Consider the following 24,092-nt stretch of genomic DNA (forward strand, 5'->3'; position numbering starts at 1 on the left):
TCCCAGCCCTGAGTAGTTTATTGGAGTCTCACAGCTTTCCCTGCCTGTGCTGGCTTAGAATTCTGATCCTCACATCTCAGCCTTCTGAGTTGCTAGAACAACAGGTGTGAGCCATTGGTGCCCAGCTTGGTATGCTACTTTTGAGCCTCTGCCTTACAAATTAGAGTATTTCTTTTCTCTTAGGGCCCTCTTCAGCTAACCTGAGCTAACCTGCTGGAGGACAAAAGTCATATGGAGTAGAGAAATGACATCACAGCTGAGGCTGTGATGAAACCAGAACTGCTCAGCCGAGTCCTGCCCAAATTATTTATGTATAGAAATTGAGCTAACTGAATGGTAGTGCTTGGTTGCTATTTTGTTGTTGTTTATTTTTTGTGCTGAGGCTTGAATTCTGGGCCTGGGCATTGTCTTAAGGCTCCTTTTGCTCAAGGCAAACACTCTACCACGTGAACTACAATACCACTTACAGCTTTTTCTACTATTAATTGAAGGTAAGAGTTTCACAGACTATCCGGCCTGGGCTGGCTTTCAGCAGTAATCCTCAGATCTCCTGAGTAACCAGAATTACAGACTTGAGCCACTGGTGGCCAGCTTGGTTGCTATGTTTTGAGCCAGCTTATTATACAGCAAAAGCTAACTGGCACATATTTGGAGGATAGGAAGGGACATTTGAGACTACAGACTCAAACATGTTGAACCTGACTAGGGGAAAGTTAAACCAGATCACATAAACTGATTGTGCCTTGGTCAGAGATGGTATCTGCATGTTTGGATTGGCTGTACTGGATCAGAGCCTGAAGCCTGAGGTGCTCAGGGTTAGAAAATTTAATGAGCTGATGACAACTGTACGTATTGACTGTATATGACCCATAGGGGTGTCTTTCCTCCTAAATCTCCTCTTCCACTTTTTCTTTGTTGACTCCCTTTCTTCTTCTTTTGTCTGTCAAATGATTTATTCATTTAATCATTTTTTCCTTTCTATTTATTTTTCCTTTTGTTTTATCTTTATTTTTACTCTGATTTCTCCTGGTTTATTTTCATTTTTTTCCCTCCACTTTCTTCTCTTTCTTTCTAAGTGTTTTCTCCTGTCCTGTTTTTTTTTTTTTTAAAGCCAGCCTTGGGCTTGAACTCAAAGCCTTGGCACCATCTCTGAGTTTCTTTTGGTCAAGGTTAGCACTCTACCATTTGAGCCACAGCACCACTTACAGCTTTTTCTGTTTATATAGTATAGAAGAATCAAACCCAGGGGTTCGTGCATGCTAGGCAAGAACACTACCACTGAGCCCCATTCCAAGACACTTTCCCTCCTTTCTTTCCTTTCCCTCTTTTCCTATTTCCCTTTCATCCAACTATGTATCAAAGACTTGTTCTGGATTATGTCTTCTGTGTGTGTGTGTGTGTGTGTGTGTGTGTGTGTGTGTGTATGAATTTGAGAGAGGAGAGAGGATAGAATGAGGCACAGGCTAGTTCCTGGAATCCCTTATCCATGCATTAATTAAAATTGTTTATGTCATGTTTTTGATGAAGCACATCAAATACTTGAAGGAATTTCCCCCCGTACTAGAGATGATGGTAATGATGGCCCAACTTTAGGTTATCAGCTACATGACCTTCAGCAAGTTCAGTCTGGAATCAGAGCCTTTCAAAGAGCATGTGTTGATAGTCTAGATTACCACAGAGAAGATTTTCCTTCATAGCCTTATGGCCAGCCTTTTAGCAGTATCCAGGCTTTTTTTTCATGTTGAAAACAAGTACTTCACACCAGATCCTGGCAATAGAACGGTCACAAGTTTCAAGGCACCTTTTCTCATGGAAGGGGTAGTTCCAGGGGAATGATTTGGAGAGACAGAGGAGGTAAAAGGCACTGACAGGTGCTATAATTAGGATGGGATGTGGGCAAAGCATGGAGGAGTCCATTGATATTAATGAGGGTAGAAGCTAGTACCCCTGAACCAAGCCAATGGGAAGTTGTCTCCTTGATGGAGGGAGGGTCCCTCTGAATCTTTTGAAGCATAGGATCTGGAAACCAATCACTAGGTTCAAATCCTGGACTATTTTTCTTACTGCTTTCGATTTAACCCTGGGCAAGTTTCTAAATATACCTGTGCTTTCCTTTCCCCCCAAATAAGATATAACAGTAACACGTATGTGAAAGTCATTATAAGGATGGAAGGTAGTAAAAGCCTATAGGCTTCTTAGGAAAGTGATACCCTGAGAACACCTTAACATATTTGGAGACAATTGCTGATGGTTTGCCAATTCCAAGAGACTTAGAGCTGGGAACACAAGTGAGAAATGGGGCCAGCATACAAAACTCTTTAGAGTCTTTCCTCCAGCTTTTCCTTTGGCAGTGACTCTAAACTTGGGCAGCCCCAGGCATCAAATCTAAGGCATTCAGCTCAGCTCTCTTCTAGTCTTAGTAGAGTAACAGAAATAAAAAGAATTTTCCTTTTTTTTGTAAAAAAATAAGAGGTATTTGAAACAAAAGAATAGCCAAGATTTGATAATAGATTAAATGACTGAAAAGTTCAGTTAGAAGTTAACACTATAGCTGATAATTATCTTTGGCTTGAAGATTCATTTTAAGACCATTTCATGTGTTAACTTATGGTCCATAATAATTCTGAGGTAGGTGTTATTTTTATCCTTATTTTATAGATGGGAATAACTGAATCACAAAGAGTTTTGGCAAAACTCTTTGGTTTTACAAAAGCCATTCTAATATTTTTATGTTTAACATTTTGTCAGTCATGGGGGCTTAAGCTCAGGGCTAGGGCACTGTCCCTGAACTTTCTTGCTCAAAGCTAGTACTCTACCACTTTAAGCCACAGTGCCACTTTGGTTTTCTAGTGTTTCATTGGAGATGAGTCTCAGACTTTTCTGCCTAGGCTAGTTTTGAATTGTGGTCCTCAGATCTCAGCCTCCTGAGTAGCTAGGATTATAGGTACGAGGCACCAGGACATAAAAAATGTTTTGTAATGAGAATTTAAACACAAAGAATCTGGCCCCCAAACAACTACCTTTAGCATGGCACTCATTACCTCTCCAAACCAAGTCAAGAGAGACTTTATTTGGTGCAAGGTGAGGGGTTCTGGGAGTGCACAGATCCATTCCACTTCCATTTACTCTCTGAATAGAAGTGGAGGAGAATTCTTGATCTACTCAAGTCAATATCAGTAGTACAGCTTCAAATATATCATGTCTATCACTCTGATTTCTTTGGAGGGATGTAGGGCTCTTTGAGAGCATAGATGGAATGTATTCTTCTCTTAAAAGCCCCAGGGTCAGGACTTATTAGGGGGCCTGAGATGGAGGAAGTCTGAGTCTTTGGCAAGCACAAGTGAGTACAGGGATGACATCTGAGAAACAAGTCTAATGATGTCCTTAGCCCGTGTTTGTGGGGGTGTGGGGGGATCACTGATGAGACATACAAAGCCTCTTTTGATCCTCAACGGCCCTTCTCCCCATTTCCTTTCCTAATTTCATAATTCAGTCATAGACATTCCTAGTTTGAAGAAGTAGCTCATCAGAATAGCACAGCTTCCTTTTAACATGAAGGCAATTCCCCACAGTATTATTTATTTCTTGGTGCTGAATCTGAGTTTGTGGATGCAGGCTGACTCACTTGTGTGGTTCAGAAATGCAGCCCCTGGAAGCAAGTTCTGGTAAATGTTACAGAAGGCCTCAGTTCTGGCTTACTGACTTACCTTCCTCATCCCCCATTGAGTGCCATGAGCCATGAACTAAGAGCTGCCTTTGGTCTTTTGCGAGGCTAGCCTGGGTTGTGTTCAGAGTGGTTTAGAGGTTTCCAAGTCCATTTGTAAGTTCAAAACCCTGATTATTTTCTTTTGCCCATAGGCTTGGAGTTCAAGGGCAAAGGTGGATTTTTGGGAGGAAATCAAACAGGAGGCGTTCGAATAAACATCTTGGTCCTGGTTGCATGACCTCTATGTACTTCAAAGAGCTGTTAAATACAGCCAGGGCTGGGAACACCAGGGCAGAGCTGGCTTCTGTAAGAGGCCTGCTATGCCTGGCTTACAGACTGTGGAGGCTAATGATTATCCCCAAAGTTGGCCTCCCTCCTCTAGAATTCCAGCCCTGCAACCTATCAGTCATGAAGGCAACCTCTGCTTCATTTATTTGAAAGTCTTTCTGTCAGCCTACAGGGGCTATAGACATCAGTGGGTAGAAAAACAGGCAGGCAACAGGACTCAGGATATATGCTTAAATGCCTCCAGTGTTGACCACATGATCTCAGAAATTGGATTACAAAAATTGACAATAAAAATAAAAGAATTCATAATGCTATGGCAGAGAGCCATAATTATCTGAAAATTCTAGAAAGGCTGGAGTGTCGTAAGTGGACTCTTCACAGTATATTGACACCAGCTCCAAACTCTTAGCCAGCAAAAGAGGAACTTGTTAAGTCTTAAGAGAAAAGAAGCCACCTCTGGGTGCTGATGGATCATGATTATAATCCCAGCTACTCAGAAGGCTGAAATCTGAGGATCATGTTTCAAAGTCAGCCTGGTTAGGAAATTCTGTGAGAGTCTTACCTCCAATTAACCAGACCAAAAAAAAAAAATGAAGTAAAGGTATGGCTCAGTGGTAGCAGCTAAGCAGTGAGCCTTAATTGGCAGAGAGGAAACTATGAGAGATACCCTGAGGATAAAGCAAAATATCTACTTTTGGTGGTCTTAGCACCGAACCAAATTGTTTTCTACCTAAACATGTAAAACACATGTTTTACATATGTGAATATATATATACATGAATGCATACATAGGTACATAAGATATATACATATATACATGTACATAGGATTATATAGACACCTATCCATATAATATATATGCATGTATATGTTTTGGAACTCTGCAACTTTCATTACTAAAACAGAAAACTGGGAAGATGTTTCCAAATTCCATGCTGCTGTCAGAAAGAACGGCATCGCCCCATTTGTAAGGAAATGGAAAGACTTAGAAAAAATCATATTAAGTGAAGTAAGCCAGACTCAAAGGAACATAGGCTCAGTGGTTTCCCTCATTTGTCATAATCAGTAGAAACCTTGGGGTCTCCTAGCAGAGATTTGTAATAGAACAAAACCTAGATACATAAGGCCATATAGTATGATGCTAAATGGAAGGACCTCCAGGATATAGAAACAAAAGCCATATAATGAGTGATTGTTGTCCTTAATGTATTATCGCTTTTGCTGTCCTTGGTTATCTCATATTGTTACAGTATTTCACCTGGTTATCTGATATATTGTATATATGTGTATTTGGTTATTTGAAGTCAGATAGGGAAGGGGGAAAACAAGATGAGAGGTAGGGGTGGGGGGGAGGGAAATTGGGACCAAGACATGAGAAAGGGTATCAATGTATATGAAGTAATACACCTTCTATCTGGTGAATATAATGTAACCCTTCTATTAATTACAATAAAAATATATGAAAAAAATCTTTACTTTTAGAGCTGGAAGCCAATGGCTCACACCTGTAATCCTAACTACTCAGGAGGATGAGATCTGAGGATCATGGTTTGTAGTCAGCTTGGGCAGGAAAGTCTGTGAGACTCTTACTTTCTAATTAATCACAGAAAAAGCTGGAAGTGGTGCTGTAGTCAAAACAGCAAAATGCTAGCCTTGAGCAAAAGGGGCTTAGGGATAGTGCCCAAGCCAAGAGTTCAAGGCCCAGGACCAGCCTTGGGGGGGGGGGCCCTTTCACTGATAGCCTAATCTCAGTCCTTTTAATTAAAAAGAATAGTTTAAAACACACTCAAAATGAAAATTCTTCACAAAATTATCCAAAGTTCAGTAGGATGGAATATATGACTTAAGTTGAAACTACATATAAGTTAGAGTTAACCTAACTTTGACACTTAAAGATGCAGAAGAGAAGATGCATGTATTATATTACTCCATGGGCTCATGGAAGAAGACCAATTTTTCTGTCAGTCTAAGCTGTGTGTCTGCATGAGTTTTAAATCACCGAGCAACGACACAGGCATGCATTTTCCTCAGAGCCTTGCCACTTCCTGTTCATCCTCTTCATCATGAACACTGCCTACATCTTGCTGTTTCTTGTAAGGCAGCACCTCCTAGTATGGGCTGAGCCTCTGCCAACCTCTCACAATTTCTGATGCCATCTAGTGGCCTGTTTAAATACTGCAGAGTAACATGAATGGGATGGAGAAAAAGAGGTGGAGTAGGAGGAATGAATGGTACAGACCTCCGATTGAAATAGGCTTTTTTATATACACTTTCTTCATATCTATTAATGTTAATTTCAATAATTTTTATAATTTGTCATTACCTACCTAAAATGAGTAGAAAAATTAAGGAGACAAGAGGACTCCTCTTTTACTATCTGAACTGCCAGAATTCAGGTACTTGAACTTGAACTCAGGGCTCTGGCCCTGTCTCTTAGCTTTCTTTTTTCCCCTCTAAAGGCTGGCACACTAATATTGGAGCACACCTTCTGCTTTATGTGATTAATTTTACATATGCGTCTCACAGACTTTTCTACTTGGGCTGGCTTTGGGCCTTGATCCTTAAATCTCAGCTTCCTGAGTAGACAGAAAGCCACCAGAATGTGGTTCTCCTGCCCTTATCACCTCTGTGGCATGGCATACATTATTTCCTCACAGCGAAATGAAACTTCCTATCATCTGTGTACAGGAATAGCATTCATTCTTCACAACTTTCTGGACATTACCCTATACAGTTAATTTTCTTCTGTGTCATTTTTATTATAACTACTTATTCCATTCCTCATGCCATGCTCTTTCTTTCATTACTGGATGGCACTCCAGGTGCTCTTGGATTCACCTGGCTGGATTCCTATTATAAGGAAGGGTACAGCCATTAGGTGACATATTCTGAACTGAATTGAGGCTTTCATGAAATTCAAAGAGGCCCTGGTTTCTGTGGTGTCTCCAAGGTGATCAGATTCTAATTGGTTTCCAGTGGCCTATTACTTACCTTTTTTCCAGCTATGTAGCCTCCAGCGGCTCCAAAGCTCTTGCTGAATGTGCCCATGTATACGTCCACATCATCAGAGGACAGGCCGTAGTATTGTCTGGTACCTCCACCTCTGGGACCCACAGTTCCAATACTGTGGGCCTCATCCATGTAGAGGTAAGCCTTGTATTTCTTCTTCAGAGCCACTACTCCAGGGAGATTCACCATGGTACCTTCCATGCTAGGGAAAAAGATAGAAAAAAAAAGATCATCACTGTTCCCCTTCCAGGACCCCTAATAGACTGTCCTGACACCAGCCAGGGATGACAAAGTCTGTCACTTTTCTCTTTTAAAGGATGGCATATTCATCTTGGAAGGCTGCTCAATATGCTCTGTTCCTTGAATAAAGTCATTTCCTTTCGGTGGATTGAATGCTTTGGGTTCTTGCACTCAATTCCCAAGTCAGCAATACATTCACAAAATTGATCTAATCCATGTATGCTTCTGACTATGGTACCTAGTCCAACCATTTCAGATCTTGGATGTTTTGCTAGTTTGATATGTCATTTTTTAAAAATCCACCTGTCATTATCTGTTGATCAGAAATAGGCTGACCTGCATTTTGTGTTTGAGTTGTTAAAGAATAAAAAAGGAGATTAAAAACACATAGAAGTGAGCTTCAGATATCCCGGCATTCATTTAAATTATAGTAAGAAAGTCCTGAAGTCCTTTCCTCAGTGCTTACTGAAACTAGAAGTCTCTTTTAGGGTGGTGGGGTGGAGAAAAGCATTAGGATTTGAATTCAGGGCTTTACTTACTCACTCAGTTGTTTGGCTGGTGTTCCATTACCTGAGCCATGCCTCCAGCCCTACTGTTTGCTGAACCTGGATCATGCCTGTAATCCTAGCTATTCAAGATCAAGATTCAGAGTTAGCCTGGGTAGAACAGACTGTCTATATCCAAACTCTATCTCCAAAATAATCAGCAAACCGTAGGGCTGGAGGCATGGCTCACCTCTATTCAGTTCTCAGAATGCTTTGTAAAGGATCGTTTGCATTCACAGCTTCTACTGCACAATGAATTCATTCCTTGATTTCACAGTCTTGCATGCTTACTATATAAAAGAGCTTGTTAAACAATTCACATATACTTTCAAATTAGTTAAAAAAACCTAACCAGCTCTCTTTCCTGATTATGTGCATTAAGTGACAGAAAAGATATCTGATGGCTCCAACTTTCTACTTCAAAGAATTATCTTTACCTAGAGTTATATTTTAGTTCTCTTTCTACTAGTAAAATTCTACACAATCTCTCATTTGGGGAGGAAAGAATCAAATACTATTCTTCCCCCTTATTGCTTTTGATATTTCTTTTTTTAAAAATTTTATCATCGGGATAATGTATAGAGAGGTTACAGTTGCATTCATCAGGTAGTAGGTGCATTACTTTTCACACATTGATACCCCTTTTCATGTTTTTGTCCCCTTTTCACTCCCCTGCCCCCTCCCAATCATCTTGTTTTCCCTCCTTCCCTTCCCTATTTCAAATAAACAAATAATATATATATATATAATATACCAGAAGTCAGACTTCTTTGGATAGAAATTAATAGGAATAACATAGACCTTGCATTCACACACTACATACTTAAGACCTCCCTATGAGAAATGGTTAACTTTAAACTTGGTAATCTGAAAAGAGGGAAAACTTAGTATGGGGAAATATAACCCCATAAAATCTGAGTTCTCCCTAAGATTCCATGTGGGCTCTACATTAACTCTAGAACTCAGCAGTATTTCAGAGTCAATAATCTTAGAGGGAAAAAAAAGAAACCAGATGTGGAAGGCTCCTCATATCAGCTAGGCTGGTCCTGGGGAAGGATGAATAATTAACTGTAAATACTTCGAAATATTAGTGCTGCCTCCTGCCTAATCTGTTCTAGAATAAAGGATGGCTATTTCTAACATGTTGAGTTTTTAGGGTCTTTGTGTCATCTCAATGATGAGACACAAACTCTAGCATTTTGAGACTCTTTTAAAGTCATATTTTATGTTGGATTCCACATGCCTCATTTCTAGAATATTCAAACAAGAACATTATTAAGGGCTTTTATTTCTCATTGCCACCATTCCCTCCTGGGTTTCATTGTGAAAAACAAGGTGCCTATTGTGGGTTGGGTATTTTACAAGCATAACTCCCTGCTGTGCTTATAAAACCCCAGTGAGGCTGGGTAGCTCATGTCTCTAATCCTGACTACTCAGGAAACAGAGATGAGGATCATGAGAATCATGGTTCAAAGCCAGCTGTGCAGAAAAGTTTGTGAGACTCATCTCCAATAAACCACCAAAAAAGCCAGAAGGTCTATAGCTTTAGTCACAGCTAGAGGGCAGAACAGCTAGCTCTGTAGTAGAGTGCTAGTCTTAAGTGGAAAAACCTATGGGATAGAGAACAGGTGCTTGAGTACAAGCCCCAGAACCAACACATGCACACACAAACACAGACACAGACACACACACACACACACACACACACACACACACACACACTTGGTTGCACATGCACGTGTTCCAAACAAACAAGAAAGCAAAAAACAAAACATATGAGGAGGTCTCCATCAACTCACAGAAAAACCCAGAAGTGGTGTTGTTACCCAAAGAGTACAGTGCCAGCTTTGAGAAAGTCTAAGAACAGTGCCAAGACCTCAAGTTCAAGTCCCAGAACTGGCAAAACCACCACCACCAACAACAATTGTTTGGATACAGTTCCTATTTTTGACAGAAAATGAAGCAAATTTATTCACAACTAGTAGTGTAAACGTGCTGCTATGAATAGCTCAGCGAGTGTTTTATTTGGTTTATTTCAAGGGAAAAGTCCATCCTGACCATAGTTTCTGATATCTACCCACCCTTATTAAAGCTCTGGACCAACTTTAGAAGTCAACTGGAAATCTGATATGTGATTATTTGGAGTAATCAGAAGGTGAAAGCAAAAAAATAAATTAGCTTCCTTCCTTCCTTCCTTCCTTCCTTCCTTCCTTCCTTCCTTCCTTCCTTCCTTCCTTCCTTCCTCCTTCCCTCCCTCCCTCCCTGCCTCCCTCCCTCAAACTCTCTCTCCCTCCACTCCTACTCTTTCCAGTCCCCATTCTATCTCTAACTCAAGGGCCTAACTGTTGTCCTTCAGTATTTTCTCTCAATGCTGGAGTCTACTGTGTGGGCCACAGTTCTAGTGTTAAATTATTTGTGTGTGTGATTATTGAAAATAAATCTCAGAGTTTCCTGCCTGGACTGGCTTCCAACTATGATCCTTGGATCTCAGCCTCCTGAGTAGCTAGGATTGCAAGAGTGAACCACTAGCACCCCACAAAAATCATTCTGGGGTTGAATATCCATGTACGTGGACCAGTGAAAAGAATCAACTAAAGTTAGCAATGAGGATGTTTCGGAGAAAGGCTCCACAGTCATGCCAGCCTACAAAATGCTCTGCCATATGCAAATTCACCGAAAAGAAAGTGGAACCAAGACCTGTCAACTCCCAGTGGTTGCTCCATCTTAGGTTTCTCTGCCATACCTGCATCAAGCTTATTTAATTATTTCTCTAGGCAAGTTCACTGTTTCCCATTAGCCAGCTTATTCTAGACCTTGGAAGATAAAACTTTCTCATTTTTTCATGTACCTGTAGATGCCTTCCACCAGGATGAGAATCTTTTTCCAAGCTCTGCCAGTTCGTGGTTGGCCATAGATGATAGCTTCTCTCAGAAGCTTCTCTAGATGTTCCATATCTTAAAATATATTAAAAAACAAAATCGAGTCATTCATATTTCTAGGAGACAGAAGCTTGTTTAGGTTAACACTTAGATTTGAATTGTTGGAGAATCAAGTTGGAATTAGCTCCCAGAGAGATGGAGACAGAGAGAGGGGGGTGGAGGGAGGGAGGGAAGGAGGGAGAGAAAGAGAGAGAGAGAGAGAGAGAGAGAGAGAGAGAGAGAGAGAGAGAGAGAGAGAGAGAGAGGGAGAGAGAGAGAGAGAGAGAGAGAGAGAGAGAGAGAGAGAGAGAGAGAGAGAGAGAGAGAGAGAGAGAGAGAGAGCGCGCGCACACACCCCAAGAAAGAGTCCAATTTTCTAATAAAATTTAGCTCTGGAGAATAACAGGGTTTGTACAAGCAGGCAGATTCTCATCTTCCTTAGAGAGCTTGAAATTGTTCTCTCAGGCATTAACTGAAACTCTCCTGGTTAATGATACAGTGCCACAAGGGCTTTCTTTCTAATTATACTCTTATAATTCATCCATTTTTGCAAGTACTCATCATCTAGCAAGAAGGCAAGAACTTTCTTTTCTTGCTTCAGCTCTTGCCCACATGCACAGTATTACTGCTACAACAATATTGGGTGGATAGAATCAATTTCTTTTCATGGAGAAATAAAACAGTGAAAGAGACAGGAAAGGGAATGTAACTTTTAGACCTAAATAATAATTGCTAGAAAAAATAATTCCTTCTTGGTGGCAATAATTATTTCCCTAATTAACTGTGTTTGTTTTTTTTCAAAGAGATGTTGACAAGAGCATATTTTAGGAATGCTATATGTATACTTGTACATATAAAAAGCCACTAGGTGGCAGCAGGGTTAACAAAACCCAACTGAAAATTCTCAGGACTCTTAAATTTTTTTAACCTGTAGTGAAACCTTGTTTGTACTTGTTGTGTTGAATTGAACCCAAGTGATAGGAGAAAGCAGTTTCTCTTTTCTATAATGTACAGTGCAGGCTGCTAGTCACTGAATGGACACAGTATTGAGGTTTAAAGAACATTTTTGCTTCTAGGACTCGGAATTAAAAAAAAATTAACACAAATGGCACATGATGATGACTTCAATGCCATCCTAATAGAAATTAGCCCAAGTGAGCTAAATTTCCAGTCCTTTTTAAGATAAGAATTCCAAGATTTTGAAGACCCAGAGACTATTGGATTGTTTTGTAAATCAACAAATTCATGCGTTTACACGATAGGGTTATTGTAGGATTTTTTTTTTCTTTTTGATACAGGATTTTACTATGTAGCTCAGGATGCCCTTTAACTCATGTTTCTCCTGACCCAAATGGTGAGCTTCTTTGAGAAGACCTTTTGGTGGACTTTCCCAGAGGTCTGGATGTTCTCGCGGGATGATCCTTGTGCCCAGAGTAGTTCTTCATCGTTTGTAAAGAAATGGATAGACCATGAAAATATTATGCTAGATAAAGTGAAGTCGAGAGAGACAAAGGATGCATGTTTTCTTCCATCTTTGGCAGTGTGAACTAATTTATAAATTACAAGTAAACACAGGGTTGTATGCAAGTGTACACAAGTGTATTAACTGAAGTATGGTATTTGCAGGGGAGACTTCAAATGCTCTAATTCCTTACAAACACAAATTCACAGTCCAACAAAATGAATATCAGGACACCGGCACCTAAAAGGAGTGGTCAAGGTGTATGAGAGGAAGAGGTAAGGAAGCAGTCATATATTTCATATGTAGCCTTGGCGATTAAGAAAATTGAGGTGAGTGGTTGGGTTGGAAGAGATGGGGAAGAGTGATGACAGGAGAGACATTGGTTAAGCTGCATTATACTCATAAATGAATTTGTTGAATGGTAACTTGTTTGTACAGCTGTTTAAATTTAAAATTTTAACTTAAAGTTAAAAAAAGATAATTCAAACACCACTTCAACTTAAATGCCACATCTTTCCATCACCCCAAACTTCTTTTATGCATCCTCCCACCAACTGTCTCCCCAACAACCAGAAAACATAAACTGTTTTTGTCTGATTGCTAGCAATGAACTCACATGTTATTTACTAGCAGTGAACTCAGAGTTGTATACTCTTTCATGCCTAGTTTACTCCTTTCAAAATTTTTCTCCTGGAGACACATTCACGTTGTGCAGTGCTTGTTTCTTTACTAATGTGCTTGGCATTCCATGTGTTTTTCTAGACATTCAAACTGTTTCCAGTGTTTGTGTATTATTAATAAAATAAATCTCAATATTCCTACATAAGTCTCATTTTTCCTATGGCAATATTTGGTGTAGAATATGTAGGTCATAAGCATTGGCACATGTTTAACTTTGTAAGGCTGCCAAAGAACATTCTGAAAACACTGCATCTTTTTCCATAGCTCCAGCAATGGATGGGCATTCTAGTTGCTTCATATCCTTGTTAACATTTGCCATTGCTATATTTCTTGTAGCTCTTCTTGTGTGTATGCAAAGGTACTGTAGCCAGACCCTTTTGCTTTTCACCACTCTCTGATGTCATCATGACCTGCTACACTTTAATCCATGATTGAATTACTCGGACTAAAGAATTTAGACCAAATACAATATTTAGGGCAGAGCTGAGTTCAGGTGCTCATCATACCTATTTCTTTTAAAGTGCTTTCTCAGAGAAGAAAGGCCACCTTTTATCCTCCTCACACTTTCTGTGCAACCTGTAGTCTACCTTAATGTAGTTGAACTAGATCATTTGGAGAAGTGTTCTTTTGATGAGGTTGGTGAAAGGAGGTGTTATACAGGCTAATTCTTCACCTTCCCAGAACACACAGCTTAAACAACTTTTCCAACTTTCCCAAGGTAGAGTTATAAGGAAGGGGAGAGTGCTAGCACATCTGATAATTAAATGACAGCTCAGAGTGAATCACTCCTGCCTCCTGAAGCCTCCTCATAAGAACACTCATTGTGGGCTTAATGTGTCTGGGTGACAGTTGGTAATCTGGAGGTTTAGTACACCTCAACCACTAGTTCCATGGTCACTATAGGTTAATATGCCAGCAGGGATCATAAATGTAACTGTTTCTTTAGGATAAGCTGCCAGTTGGAAGAGCAAGAATGTACACCTCCATGATCTTTCTTTTCTTCTAGTAGCAAGGCAATCCATGTTGGAAAAACACAATGATACTTACTGTTGTGTTTGAAGCATCTTATGGTTGCTCCTGAGAGCCGGGACCCCAAGATCATAGAAGCATGGTTTAATTCATCACTTAAAATGAGACATCCCTGTGAAGAAAACAAATTCACAGGACACAGGCCAATGAATGACATGAAAGAAATGGGAAGGAGAACAAACTTGAAAACTTTGACTGAGGTTTTGTAAAACTTCCTTAAATTTTAAAAGGCCCCGAGTTTGAGCTGGTGAGAATATGGATACAATCATAGACAGTAGTTAGCTTCTGGGGATGGAAACTGATTCTATCTTCATTAGAATATTTGCAGGTTGTTTTCAGCAGAGAAGTTTATCAAAAGTTTTGGGTAAGCACTGGCAAGGGTCTAACTGACTGATCACTTTTATTGATTGGATTGATTGATTTGATCTCATCAGAACCAAAATTCACAGGCTCAAGCTCACACAGGTTTTTAAAATTTTTGCTTAATCTGAGAAGATGTACTCAAACTTGCAATTCCTATGAATAACACAATAAAAGGCATTGATGTGAAAAATGCTCACCTTTTCAACTAGTGCAGGGATAGTTGCTGCATTAGTTGCAAATCCCATCCCAAAGATCATTGCGTCTTCTACATCAAGAAACTTAGCCAGAAGTGCTTCCAACTCCTTGTGCTTTTCCATGGTACCTGCACAAAATAATATGTGATTAAATAAATTACAAGGCTCTCAAAGGTTTCCCAACTTAAACACAAGTAAATTAATTTGATGACTTCTACAGCTACTAGTAAAATTTAACTCTGAGATGTACTAGATATTGTGCCAAACATGATATTTAGAATATCTCATTCAATCTTAGGCCCATAATAATGCAGGCTATATTTCTTGCTGGGGAAAAAAACCTTAAAGATTTCACAAATAACTGGGCACTCGCTGGTGGCTCATGCCTGTAATCCTAGCTAACTCAGGGGGCTGAGATTTAAGGATTGCAGTTCAAAGAGGGCAGAAAAGTCCCCATAAGACTACTTGAAACCAGAAGTGGTGCTGTAGCTCAAAGTGGTAGAACACTAGCCTTGAACAAAAGAACTGAGACAATGCCCTGGCCTCAAGTTCTGGCCCCAAGACCTTTTAGTGACAAGATGTAACAAATAGACCTTTTCCAGTTATTTATCTAACAAGGAATTAGAATCTAGTACGTAAAAAGTGCTCAAAAATTGCATACAAAAAGAATAAATCATCTAATTAATTAGTAGATAACAACAGATAGTTCTCAGAGGAAGTATCAATGGCCTACCACAAATACATGAATGTTTAATATCCATATACATAAAGGAATGAAAATCAAAACAACATTGAAATTTCATCTCACTCCAATCTGAATGGCAACCATCAAGGAGAAAAATTCTGGCAAAGATGTAGGTGAGAATTCTCAGTATTGGTAAAAATATAAAGCTGGTTGTGCCACTAGGGAAATCAATACAGAGCTTCTTCCAAATACTAATTATAGAACCACCATATAAGCCAATTATACTACGCTTTGGCCTAGACACGAAAGAACCTAAGTTTATGAAGACAACTGCACACCATAAGTAAATCAGCCTGGCTGCCTAACAACAGATGAATGAGCAAATACACATACATGTATATCATTCAGCCATAAAGAAGAATGAAGTTATGTTATTTGCAGCTATATGGATGGGACTGGTGGTCTGATGTTAAGTGAAATTATCCAGACTCAGGAAGACAAACATTGAATGTCTTCTTTCATATGCAGAATTAAAAAAAAAACCTGAACACTTTGACACAAATGAAAGAGGAAGATTCTTTAGGGAAGGGCCGAGTGGCAGGGTTTGTGTGTGAGTATGGGAGGTAGAAATTAGAATGTGATGCTGTAGGGACAAGAAGACACAAATGAAGAGATGGAGTAACCACAGATGTTGAGGCTAATACTGAGATTGAAGTGACTGAAATATTGCTGGCATGTTTAGCCTTACTGTGAGACATTGTGGTTGGGAGGATTTAAAGTTAATATTTTGTGCCTAGAAGAAAATGTGCTCCCAAAGAAATAGTCCTAAGATTAGGTTGTAAAGAGGCCACCAACCTCTTTACCAGCCTGAAGAGACTGGGTATTCTGGCCCCAGTCTATTACCAACAGCCCACTAGCCTCCAGCTGTAAGTTACTGACGGCCTTTTGAAGCCTCTTGTTATTTCCCATACTAAGTCTTTCCATTTCCTTACAAATGGGGAGATGTTGTTCTTTCTGACAGCAGCATAGAATTCCATTGTGTATAAATACCACAACTTGTTGATCCACTCATCAACTGAGGGACATCTGGGTTGGTTCCATATCTTTGCTATGGTAAATAGTGCTGCAATGAACATTGTTGTGCTAGTGGATTTAGTATATCTTTGTTTTTGGATGATTGGGTAAATGCCTAGTAGTGGAATTGCTGGGTCATAAGGGAGCTCTATGTTTAGTCTTTTGAGGAACTGCCATACTGCTTTCCATAGTGGATGAATGAGTTTGCACTCCCACCAACAGTGTAGTAGTGATCCCTCCTGGCCACATTCCCTCCAGCATCTGTTGTTATTAGTTTTCTTGATCCTGGCCATTCTAACTAGAGTGAGGTGGAATCTTAGAGTTGTTTTGATTTGCATTTCTTTTATGACCAGAGATGTCGAGCATTTCTTCATGTGTCTATAGGACATTTTTGTTTTTTTTTCAGAGAAAACTCTTTAATTCTTTGGCCCATCTTTTAATGGGATGCTTGTTACTTTGGGATTCATTTTGGAGTGATTCAATTTTTTGAGCTATTGATGTATTTTAGATATGGTGCCCTCTCCTTCCTTGTGAAGATCAATAGTTGAACATGTAAGACAAAAGGAAATGAAAGCAAAAACAGCAATGGAGAAGAAGATAAAACCTCTTGTTTCTACTTCCTGGAGTTCATGTTGATAAATATTATTTTTATTGTTGATAAATATTTTATATGATCTGATGCTCATAGCTACTGTGCCTCTGTCAACCTTTCCCAAGAATATCCTCCTTTGGTCTCACTGTGTGAATGCCTAGAGACCTTTGTAATTTGCCATATCTCAGGGATGAGATGCATTTTCAATTAAAATGGTAAGCAGTCATAAGAAGTAGACCCTTTGAATGGTCTTGCCATTTGATTTAAGAAGAAGAGAGAGGGAAATGCAGGTTTCAATCTGATTTCTCCAGACACCAGCCCTTTTCTGGATCAAGGTAGCATAAAAAAAGTGACTTTTAAATAGGCTATTTTGTGTGTGGGGGGGGAAGGATCATCTATCTCATAGCTAAGTTATATGTGGTCTTGCATCTAGGACCTTATGATCATTTAGCATACAATATTTCCAAGATCTCACTGTCATGAGATGCCTCCACTTATATTCATAGGAAACAAATGAGAGATTTGTGGGAGGGTTTGACGTATTTGTCATTAGAAAACCTTATCTTTGAGAGTTAGTCTTGGCTGGTCTGGGATGAAGTGAGATTCTTCAAGGAATAATAATACTCCTTAAATATAGTTCTTCTGTAGTTAAGTGATACATTTCTTTTCTTACTTTTGTATTAAAAACAAAACTGTAAAATTGACTGTGAGACCATTTTCACATGTGTGGACATACCACCAAGAATCACATCTCATCCCCTCATAGAACTGTTAAAAGTCATTGGATATAAAATATTCAAAAAATAGAGAAATAGCTTGGGAAAACAAAAGAGATAACTTTTCTTCTTACCTTCAGGCTATAACTCCCTTATGTATAACTCCCTTATGTATGGTAAGTTGCGGTTATTGATAATTTTACAAATTATATTACATTTAAAACATTGTCTTGGGTATAGGAATATTGAAAATTTTAAATCCCAATGAAGTATAGTTAAAATACTAGCTGAAGGTACAAATACATAGAAAGAAGTAATTTTTATTTCTATTCCTCTTGATGATATTTTAATTCCCGAATTCACTAACAAGCACAAATTGTTTAGTGACTGTGGATTAACACAGTGCTTTTATGCATGTGTTGATTCTTCTTCTTTTAGTGGTTTATTTATCCAATGAAGATACCTAAAATCTTTCTGAAATGAAGAATAAACATGTACTGGAGGAATTCTTTTGCCAGCTTACTTGTATCAAATCCTGGTTTGTTGCCATCAGTCAAATCAATAAAAATTAAATTCATGACAAATTACCAAGATTCGGCTTATGGACTACATGTGCTGGAATTATTGAGTCTGACTGGCTCGTTGGTTAGAAAGCAGAGATTGCTGACATATTGACATCGAGACCTTTTCACAATTGCCAATTCTTCCTCTAGGGCATGGGTAATGACTACTTTCCAAGCTGTGACTGTGGTCTCTTGAGGTCCAAAATGTCTTGTTTATGGACTATTTGTAGATAGTCTAAGAACAGCCCATCATTTACCATAAGGATCTGCCAGCTATCTCATCTCTTTATGAAGTGTGCTCTGGCTATCAGACCACATCTATGCCACTTTCATTGAACTGGAGTATCCTTGAACTCATGCCAACTTCATACCTCTTGCCTAAATGAGCCATTGATCATTTCTCTAAGGCTTTTAGGCACCATGCTTTCCTCTTTGTTTCACTTCACTGTTCAACTCTGCCACAGTAAAGGTTCTGCTGTTGTAGAAAATGCACAAAAACACAAGTCTGTCTGTGTTCCAATTACACTCTATTTATGAATACTGAAATTTTAATTTTGGAGGTTTTTCATGGATCACAAATTATTATTCTTATTTTTATTATTTCTAATCATGGGAAACTATGAAAATGATTATTAACCTGAAAGAACTACAAAGACCAGTGAACACCTGGATTCACTTAGCAACCATTCATTTAAGTTATTGCTAGATATACAGCTATCAGCTGTATGAGGACTCCTTAGTGTCTAGTTTTGATTTCTTATATGTCCTCACTGTAGAAACCCTAATTGCCAACTCATTAAAAGTGCCTGGATTTTATGTATTTCATCTGAATCCTCTTTGGGGTAGGGGAGGAGAGAGATAATCTACAAATTCCAAATGTCTGTGACTCAACTTGTTTCACCTTTCAACACATCACCCTGCTATTATTATATTTATGTCATATGCAGATAATTCCTCTGAAAGTCCCCTTCTCTTTACAAACACTGTAGGCCAAATGAAGAGATTTGATATAAATTAATGGAATTTCTTTAATCCAAATGTGAAATAGTTTGATGAGAGAGAATATAACACTATGAAGAGAGTTTTGCTTTGCAAATTAAATTGAGTAGGAATACTTATAGCTTATTTAACCTAATATACTGCTTTATACTGAGTATTGGTTTACAGGTTTACATGAAAACGTGTTCATTAAAATCCCTTTATTTAAAAAATGTAATATTTCTGCTTGGTGGAAATTTCTTAAAACTATTCAATTCCAAAAGAAACTGAAGGACATATTGGTGTTATTTATTTAAAATATGCTTAATTTAGACATGTATAAAATTCAGCATGGTCTTTTCTTCAAAAGCTTAAGGGAACATGATCTAAATTCTCTAGATATAGATAAGTACATCTTTGAGGGAAGAATACAGGAGGATCTTTGCTAATGTGAATGAAGCAATAACAGAGAATATGACAGGAAGGCACGTTGTGGGGCTGGACTAGGGTACGTGCTCTCAAACTGAAAGCAGAATACATGTCTCATATCACTGCTAACATGAAAAACAATCACACTGGAAACCTTTAGAATAGAAAGGTATTTCCTAGCACATCCACTTGTATAGATTCACTTACAAGACAATATGCCATTCTGATGATTTGAGAAATGAGAATGTTGGAGGCTACCTCTTTTAAAATTGCAATTATGGTTGAGAGGAATGCTCTCAAATAGCTATTTAGATATGTGTGCTAGGCAGATGTATGAGCATCCCTAGTGAGAATCAAGTACAGAGCTTTCCTTTTCAAGGTCAGATGAGCTTTTATTGTCACAAGACTTAGTAGCATCCCTTGAGTTTGTTTTGTTAGATAAGAATGTATGATTAAGAGTTCCGGAAGAATTATGGCAGCAGAAATGACTGCCATACACAACATGGCAAATTTGTCGGCAAATAATATGCCATTATTACATATCCATTTTCATCCTTGGGTGTTCAGGGAAAGGAAGAACAAGAAACTCTAACCCTTATGGAGTAACACTTGAAAAAAGAAGAGGAATGAAAGAAAACCTTTCTTTATGGCTGGCTTGAATTTAAGCCTTTTTTAGATTCGGAAATCTGGACAAGCCCTACGCATTCAATGATCAAAGCAAACTTGCTTCATGGATTTTCTATTACTTATTTACCATTTTTCATTTACAAATCCATATCCCTGTCACATAGGATATTTGCATTACACAAAGTTAAAGGTCTTTGATAAGCTGTTAGAACTAGAATCTGCTAATAGTAAAACCATCCACACAGCCCTGGGACAAAGTAATGGGAAAAAAATGGTTGACTGCTGCCGCTAACTTCGCATAAACATCATAAAGTTTGAAAGAGACAGGTAAAATCTGGGAAAATTGTAATTAAAACATCAGCATGAGATAAATTTTTTTTTTAAAAAGCATCTAAGGTATTTTTAAAGTCCGTGATGCGAAATGGTCATATCACTTTTTCCTGTTCAGAATATAAAAACTTTATTCTGCAAGGCTATGAGCCTGTGCAATACAATCAAAACCTTCCTTAATTATTTGTCCTCATCTTCTAGTTGCCTGCTAAGATAGAGAACAGAACATTGTTTCCGGTTATTTATGTTTTCGCTTTGCTAAATTCTCAGCTCCGTTTTGACCTTGTTTCTACGGGCAAGGTTTATCAGGTTACATTCCTTTCATTCCACTGGCTTGACTTTCTTTTGCTCACTTGACTGAACTCTAGTGGCTGCCGAAAGGAGATAGATGCCCGTTTAGGACTTCTCCACTGGAGTAATTTGAATTTAGTAGTAGTATATTTTTAAATTCCAATGCATTATGAATTTAGGTGCTTAAATCCAAGTGTACTCCACCAGTTAGTAGGAAAGTACATTTTGAATCCTTTGGAATCACTACACGGTTTCTTAAGACCAGAAAGCACAAGCTTTATAAGAGTTATTTAAATTCCTCCCAATTAATGCCTTTTAGAAATATGTCATTCCTGATTCTTGCATGTCCTGTCAAGATGATTACTTATGTTACAAATCATTATTTTTAGGGGGAGGTATCGTGGTTTGAATTCAGGAACTTCATGCTTGCTAACCAGGCTCTCTGTCACTTGAGCCATATCCTTAGCCTATTTTTTTTTCCCTCCCTCAAGTGGAGAAGAATGGAAGCTTCCTTCTTACAAATTTTATTCCTTTGTATTAAAAATGATTTTTGTTTCTAAAGGGAAATAGTCACACTGCTCTATCTTCCTATTCATTTATTTATTCATTCAACCCAATATTCCACAAGGCCAATCCTACTTATGAAGCTGACGTTTGAAAAGCAGAGGCAGGCCACGTAGCCATACAAAATAAGATCATGTTCACCAGTAATAAAGGTGACTCGGAAAATTGGGTAAAAACGCATTAAAATGTCCTGCTTTAAAAGGCATAGCAGCTGGTTGGCTTAGAAGTATGGTCCGCAGAGATGCAGTGTTATGCAATAGAGACTTAAGGAGTGAATTAATAAACTGCCTGGCAACAGCACAGAGTTTGGACATTTTCAAAAGACTTTCCTATCCCCTTTTCTTTTCCAAGTTTCTGACAGTCATTACCAGGACTCTGAGCACTACCTAGAGAAAAATACCAGATTACTGAACAGACCTACCCATTTCATTTCTGGTGCTGGCCACTCCGGCACCGTACTTATCTAACACATCCTTTACTTGCTCAATGTAACTGCTTGTGAGGCCAAGGAAGTTGTAGGAGCCCATGTTGATGACATTTTTGAGGATTCTTCCAGTGAACCTGCATGGAAACATGGAAGTGAATGACACGATCTCTCTCATTTAACATTCTTCCTAGGCTTCCAGAGGCCCCAGGTGTGGCCCCAGTCATATAATCTCCTTTCCCTTTTTCTAACTTATAGTGTTTCCAGCATAAAATGGCCTGCTTGCTGTTAGAAGAGGGTAACCCATACTGTATTGGATCAGGGCACAGGAAGAAAGGTAGCCTGGATCATGCCCTGTTGGCACCGAGGTTCCTGAAGCAATTGCTTTCATGGCGCGCACTCTAGCTTAAAGCCCCACACCAGCCTTCTAAAGGAACGCTGTTTTCATTATTATCTTCATCAAGGAAGAGAAAGGTAGGATTTTTCCAGAGAGTTCAGGAAGGCTCCTCAATGGTGTGTGCTGAATCTTCGGACACACACACACACACACACACACACACACACACACACACACACACACACATCTCACTGTACCATATAAATGAGCCATTTTAGCAACTTAATTAATGTGACTTTCACACAGGCATCATGAGTTTCTCAAAGAGATGCGTGATGGGAAATCCGCATCTTCCATGCCAGAGTTCCATCATATCTGTACCTTAATGGCTATGCAAGAATTTCCCTGAAGCGACTAATCCCCGCCCCTCCACTCCTCTCCAGGTAGATGCCTCACCTGAATGTCCAGTTATAGTCATCGGACACTCTCTCCAGCAGGTCAAAATAAGTCCCTGGTTCACTGCAAATGGGCCGGTTCCAGTTATCTCTGATTCGCATGTACAGGTTTCGCTTAAAAAAACTCTCAAATTCTTGATACAGTGGCACAAAATCCTGTTGAAGCAGAGGTGGAAAGTTAGCTTTGGTCTTGGTTGCTCATTTATTTATTTACCCTTGAATGCCAAGAGAAGACTTCAAGAATGCTGCAAAAAAGGTGAAGGAATGGATGGGGTTCATAAATAATACTGTGAGGCTTCCATCCCTAATTACCTTACTCTTCTTTGAGTGTGTGTGTGTGTGTGTGTGTGTGTGTGTGTATAAAGGTGATAAACATAGGTAACAAAGGTGACAACACATTATCTGGGTGTAGCAAAACAAGTGATGAAGATTCTAATGTTCATAAGAAAGGGAAATTCCAGAAGAAGGTGAATGACACGTTTTTATCCCCAAGTAGTTGAGTTGGAAAAAAATAATGGAGATGATAATTTGCTCTTCACTTTTATTTTTTTTAGCAGAAACATCGCCATCCATCATATATATTCAGCAGTGTGGCCGACCTGGAGCTATACAGGAAGCTCCTATTAGACATGAGAAAGTTGGCATTGATTTGAGGAAGCAAAAAATGGTCTCATTTGCAAAACTTTTCTCATATGGCTGAAAGTCTAGAACTGAGCTGGCAAACTTGGCAAGCACAAAGCTTTTCTGGCATGGGAGGTAACGGGACTGTGTGATCCAGCTGAGGCATACACAGGCACATCTTGTATCACTTGGTGAAAGAGAATTCTAAGCAGCAAATGTAAAAGCTCTAACACAGGTCATAAGTCAAATGCTCCAGGCACTCATGGCATCAGAAGGGGAGAGTGTCTGATTTTGTTGAGGAATATGGAAGGCCTTCTGATGGATGATTACAGAGGTAACACAAAGCAGAATGAGGTTACTATAAGCAGGGAAGCTCGAGAAGAGTACTTAGCATGTATGAGCTTTGCTTAGAAACATGAGTAAGAACAAAAAAAATCTTTAAGTCACCTTCAAGTAAAAGTCAAGGTCTCTGTTGATCTGGCTTTTGATTACTGCTCTTATGCTATTCCTAACTCCTCCTTGTGGTATAGATGAGATTGTACTATCACCTTGTTGAAGAGGGCAGGAGATTTAAGCAGTTTAGGAGAGCTCAGATATTATTTTGTAGGTCGTCTGGAGGCACTAAATAATTGGGCATGAGTTTTCACATCTTTCCCTCCCATCCTCTCTGATCTCTCTTGTTTTCCTTATAAATTTTGGAACTGATTTCCCCAAGAATGAGGAGCATAGGAAAGCTTTCTATAGATGGTCTTTTCTAACATTCTTTTTTAATTTTATTGTTGGGGTGATATACATCTTAAACACTGTTACCCTTTCCCATGTTTTTCTCCCACTTTCCCGCCTCCCACCCCACCCACTCATGTTATAGATGGTCTTATACTACTGATTTTCCTACTCGTTTGTCCCTGTCAATCCCAGAGGAAAAACCTACAGAGAGGGGCAAGTGGATTCATCCAATCTTTTGTCATTTC

General features: G+C 39.0%; 1 protein-coding gene across 1 annotated transcript in view; it reads right to left on the reverse strand.

The window, feature by feature from the left end:
• The window catches only part of Sptlc3 (serine palmitoyltransferase long chain base subunit 3), a 98,400-nt gene that overhangs the window by 34,886 nt on the left and 39,422 nt on the right, over positions 1 to 24,092 (reverse strand). The window contains exons 4-9 of the mRNA XM_090352785.1: positions 22,502 to 22,656; positions 21,706 to 21,845; positions 14,439 to 14,563; positions 13,897 to 13,990; positions 10,637 to 10,742; positions 6,986 to 7,205 (exon numbers count right to left, since the gene is read on the reverse strand). Of these exons, the coding sequence (XP_090208911.1) occupies positions 6,986 to 7,205; positions 10,637 to 10,742; positions 13,897 to 13,990; positions 14,439 to 14,563; positions 21,706 to 21,845; positions 22,502 to 22,656 (840 nt within the window). The remainder of the gene's footprint in view (positions 1 to 6,985; positions 7,206 to 10,636; positions 10,743 to 13,896; positions 13,991 to 14,438; positions 14,564 to 21,705; positions 21,846 to 22,501; positions 22,657 to 24,092) is intronic.

This window comes from Megascapheus bottae, chromosome 18 (assembly GCF_031878675.1).
Source record: "Megascapheus bottae isolate mThoBot1 chromosome 18, mThoBot2.hap1, whole genome shotgun sequence".
Taxonomy (NCBI): domain Eukaryota; kingdom Metazoa; phylum Chordata; class Mammalia; order Rodentia; family Geomyidae; genus Megascapheus; species Megascapheus bottae.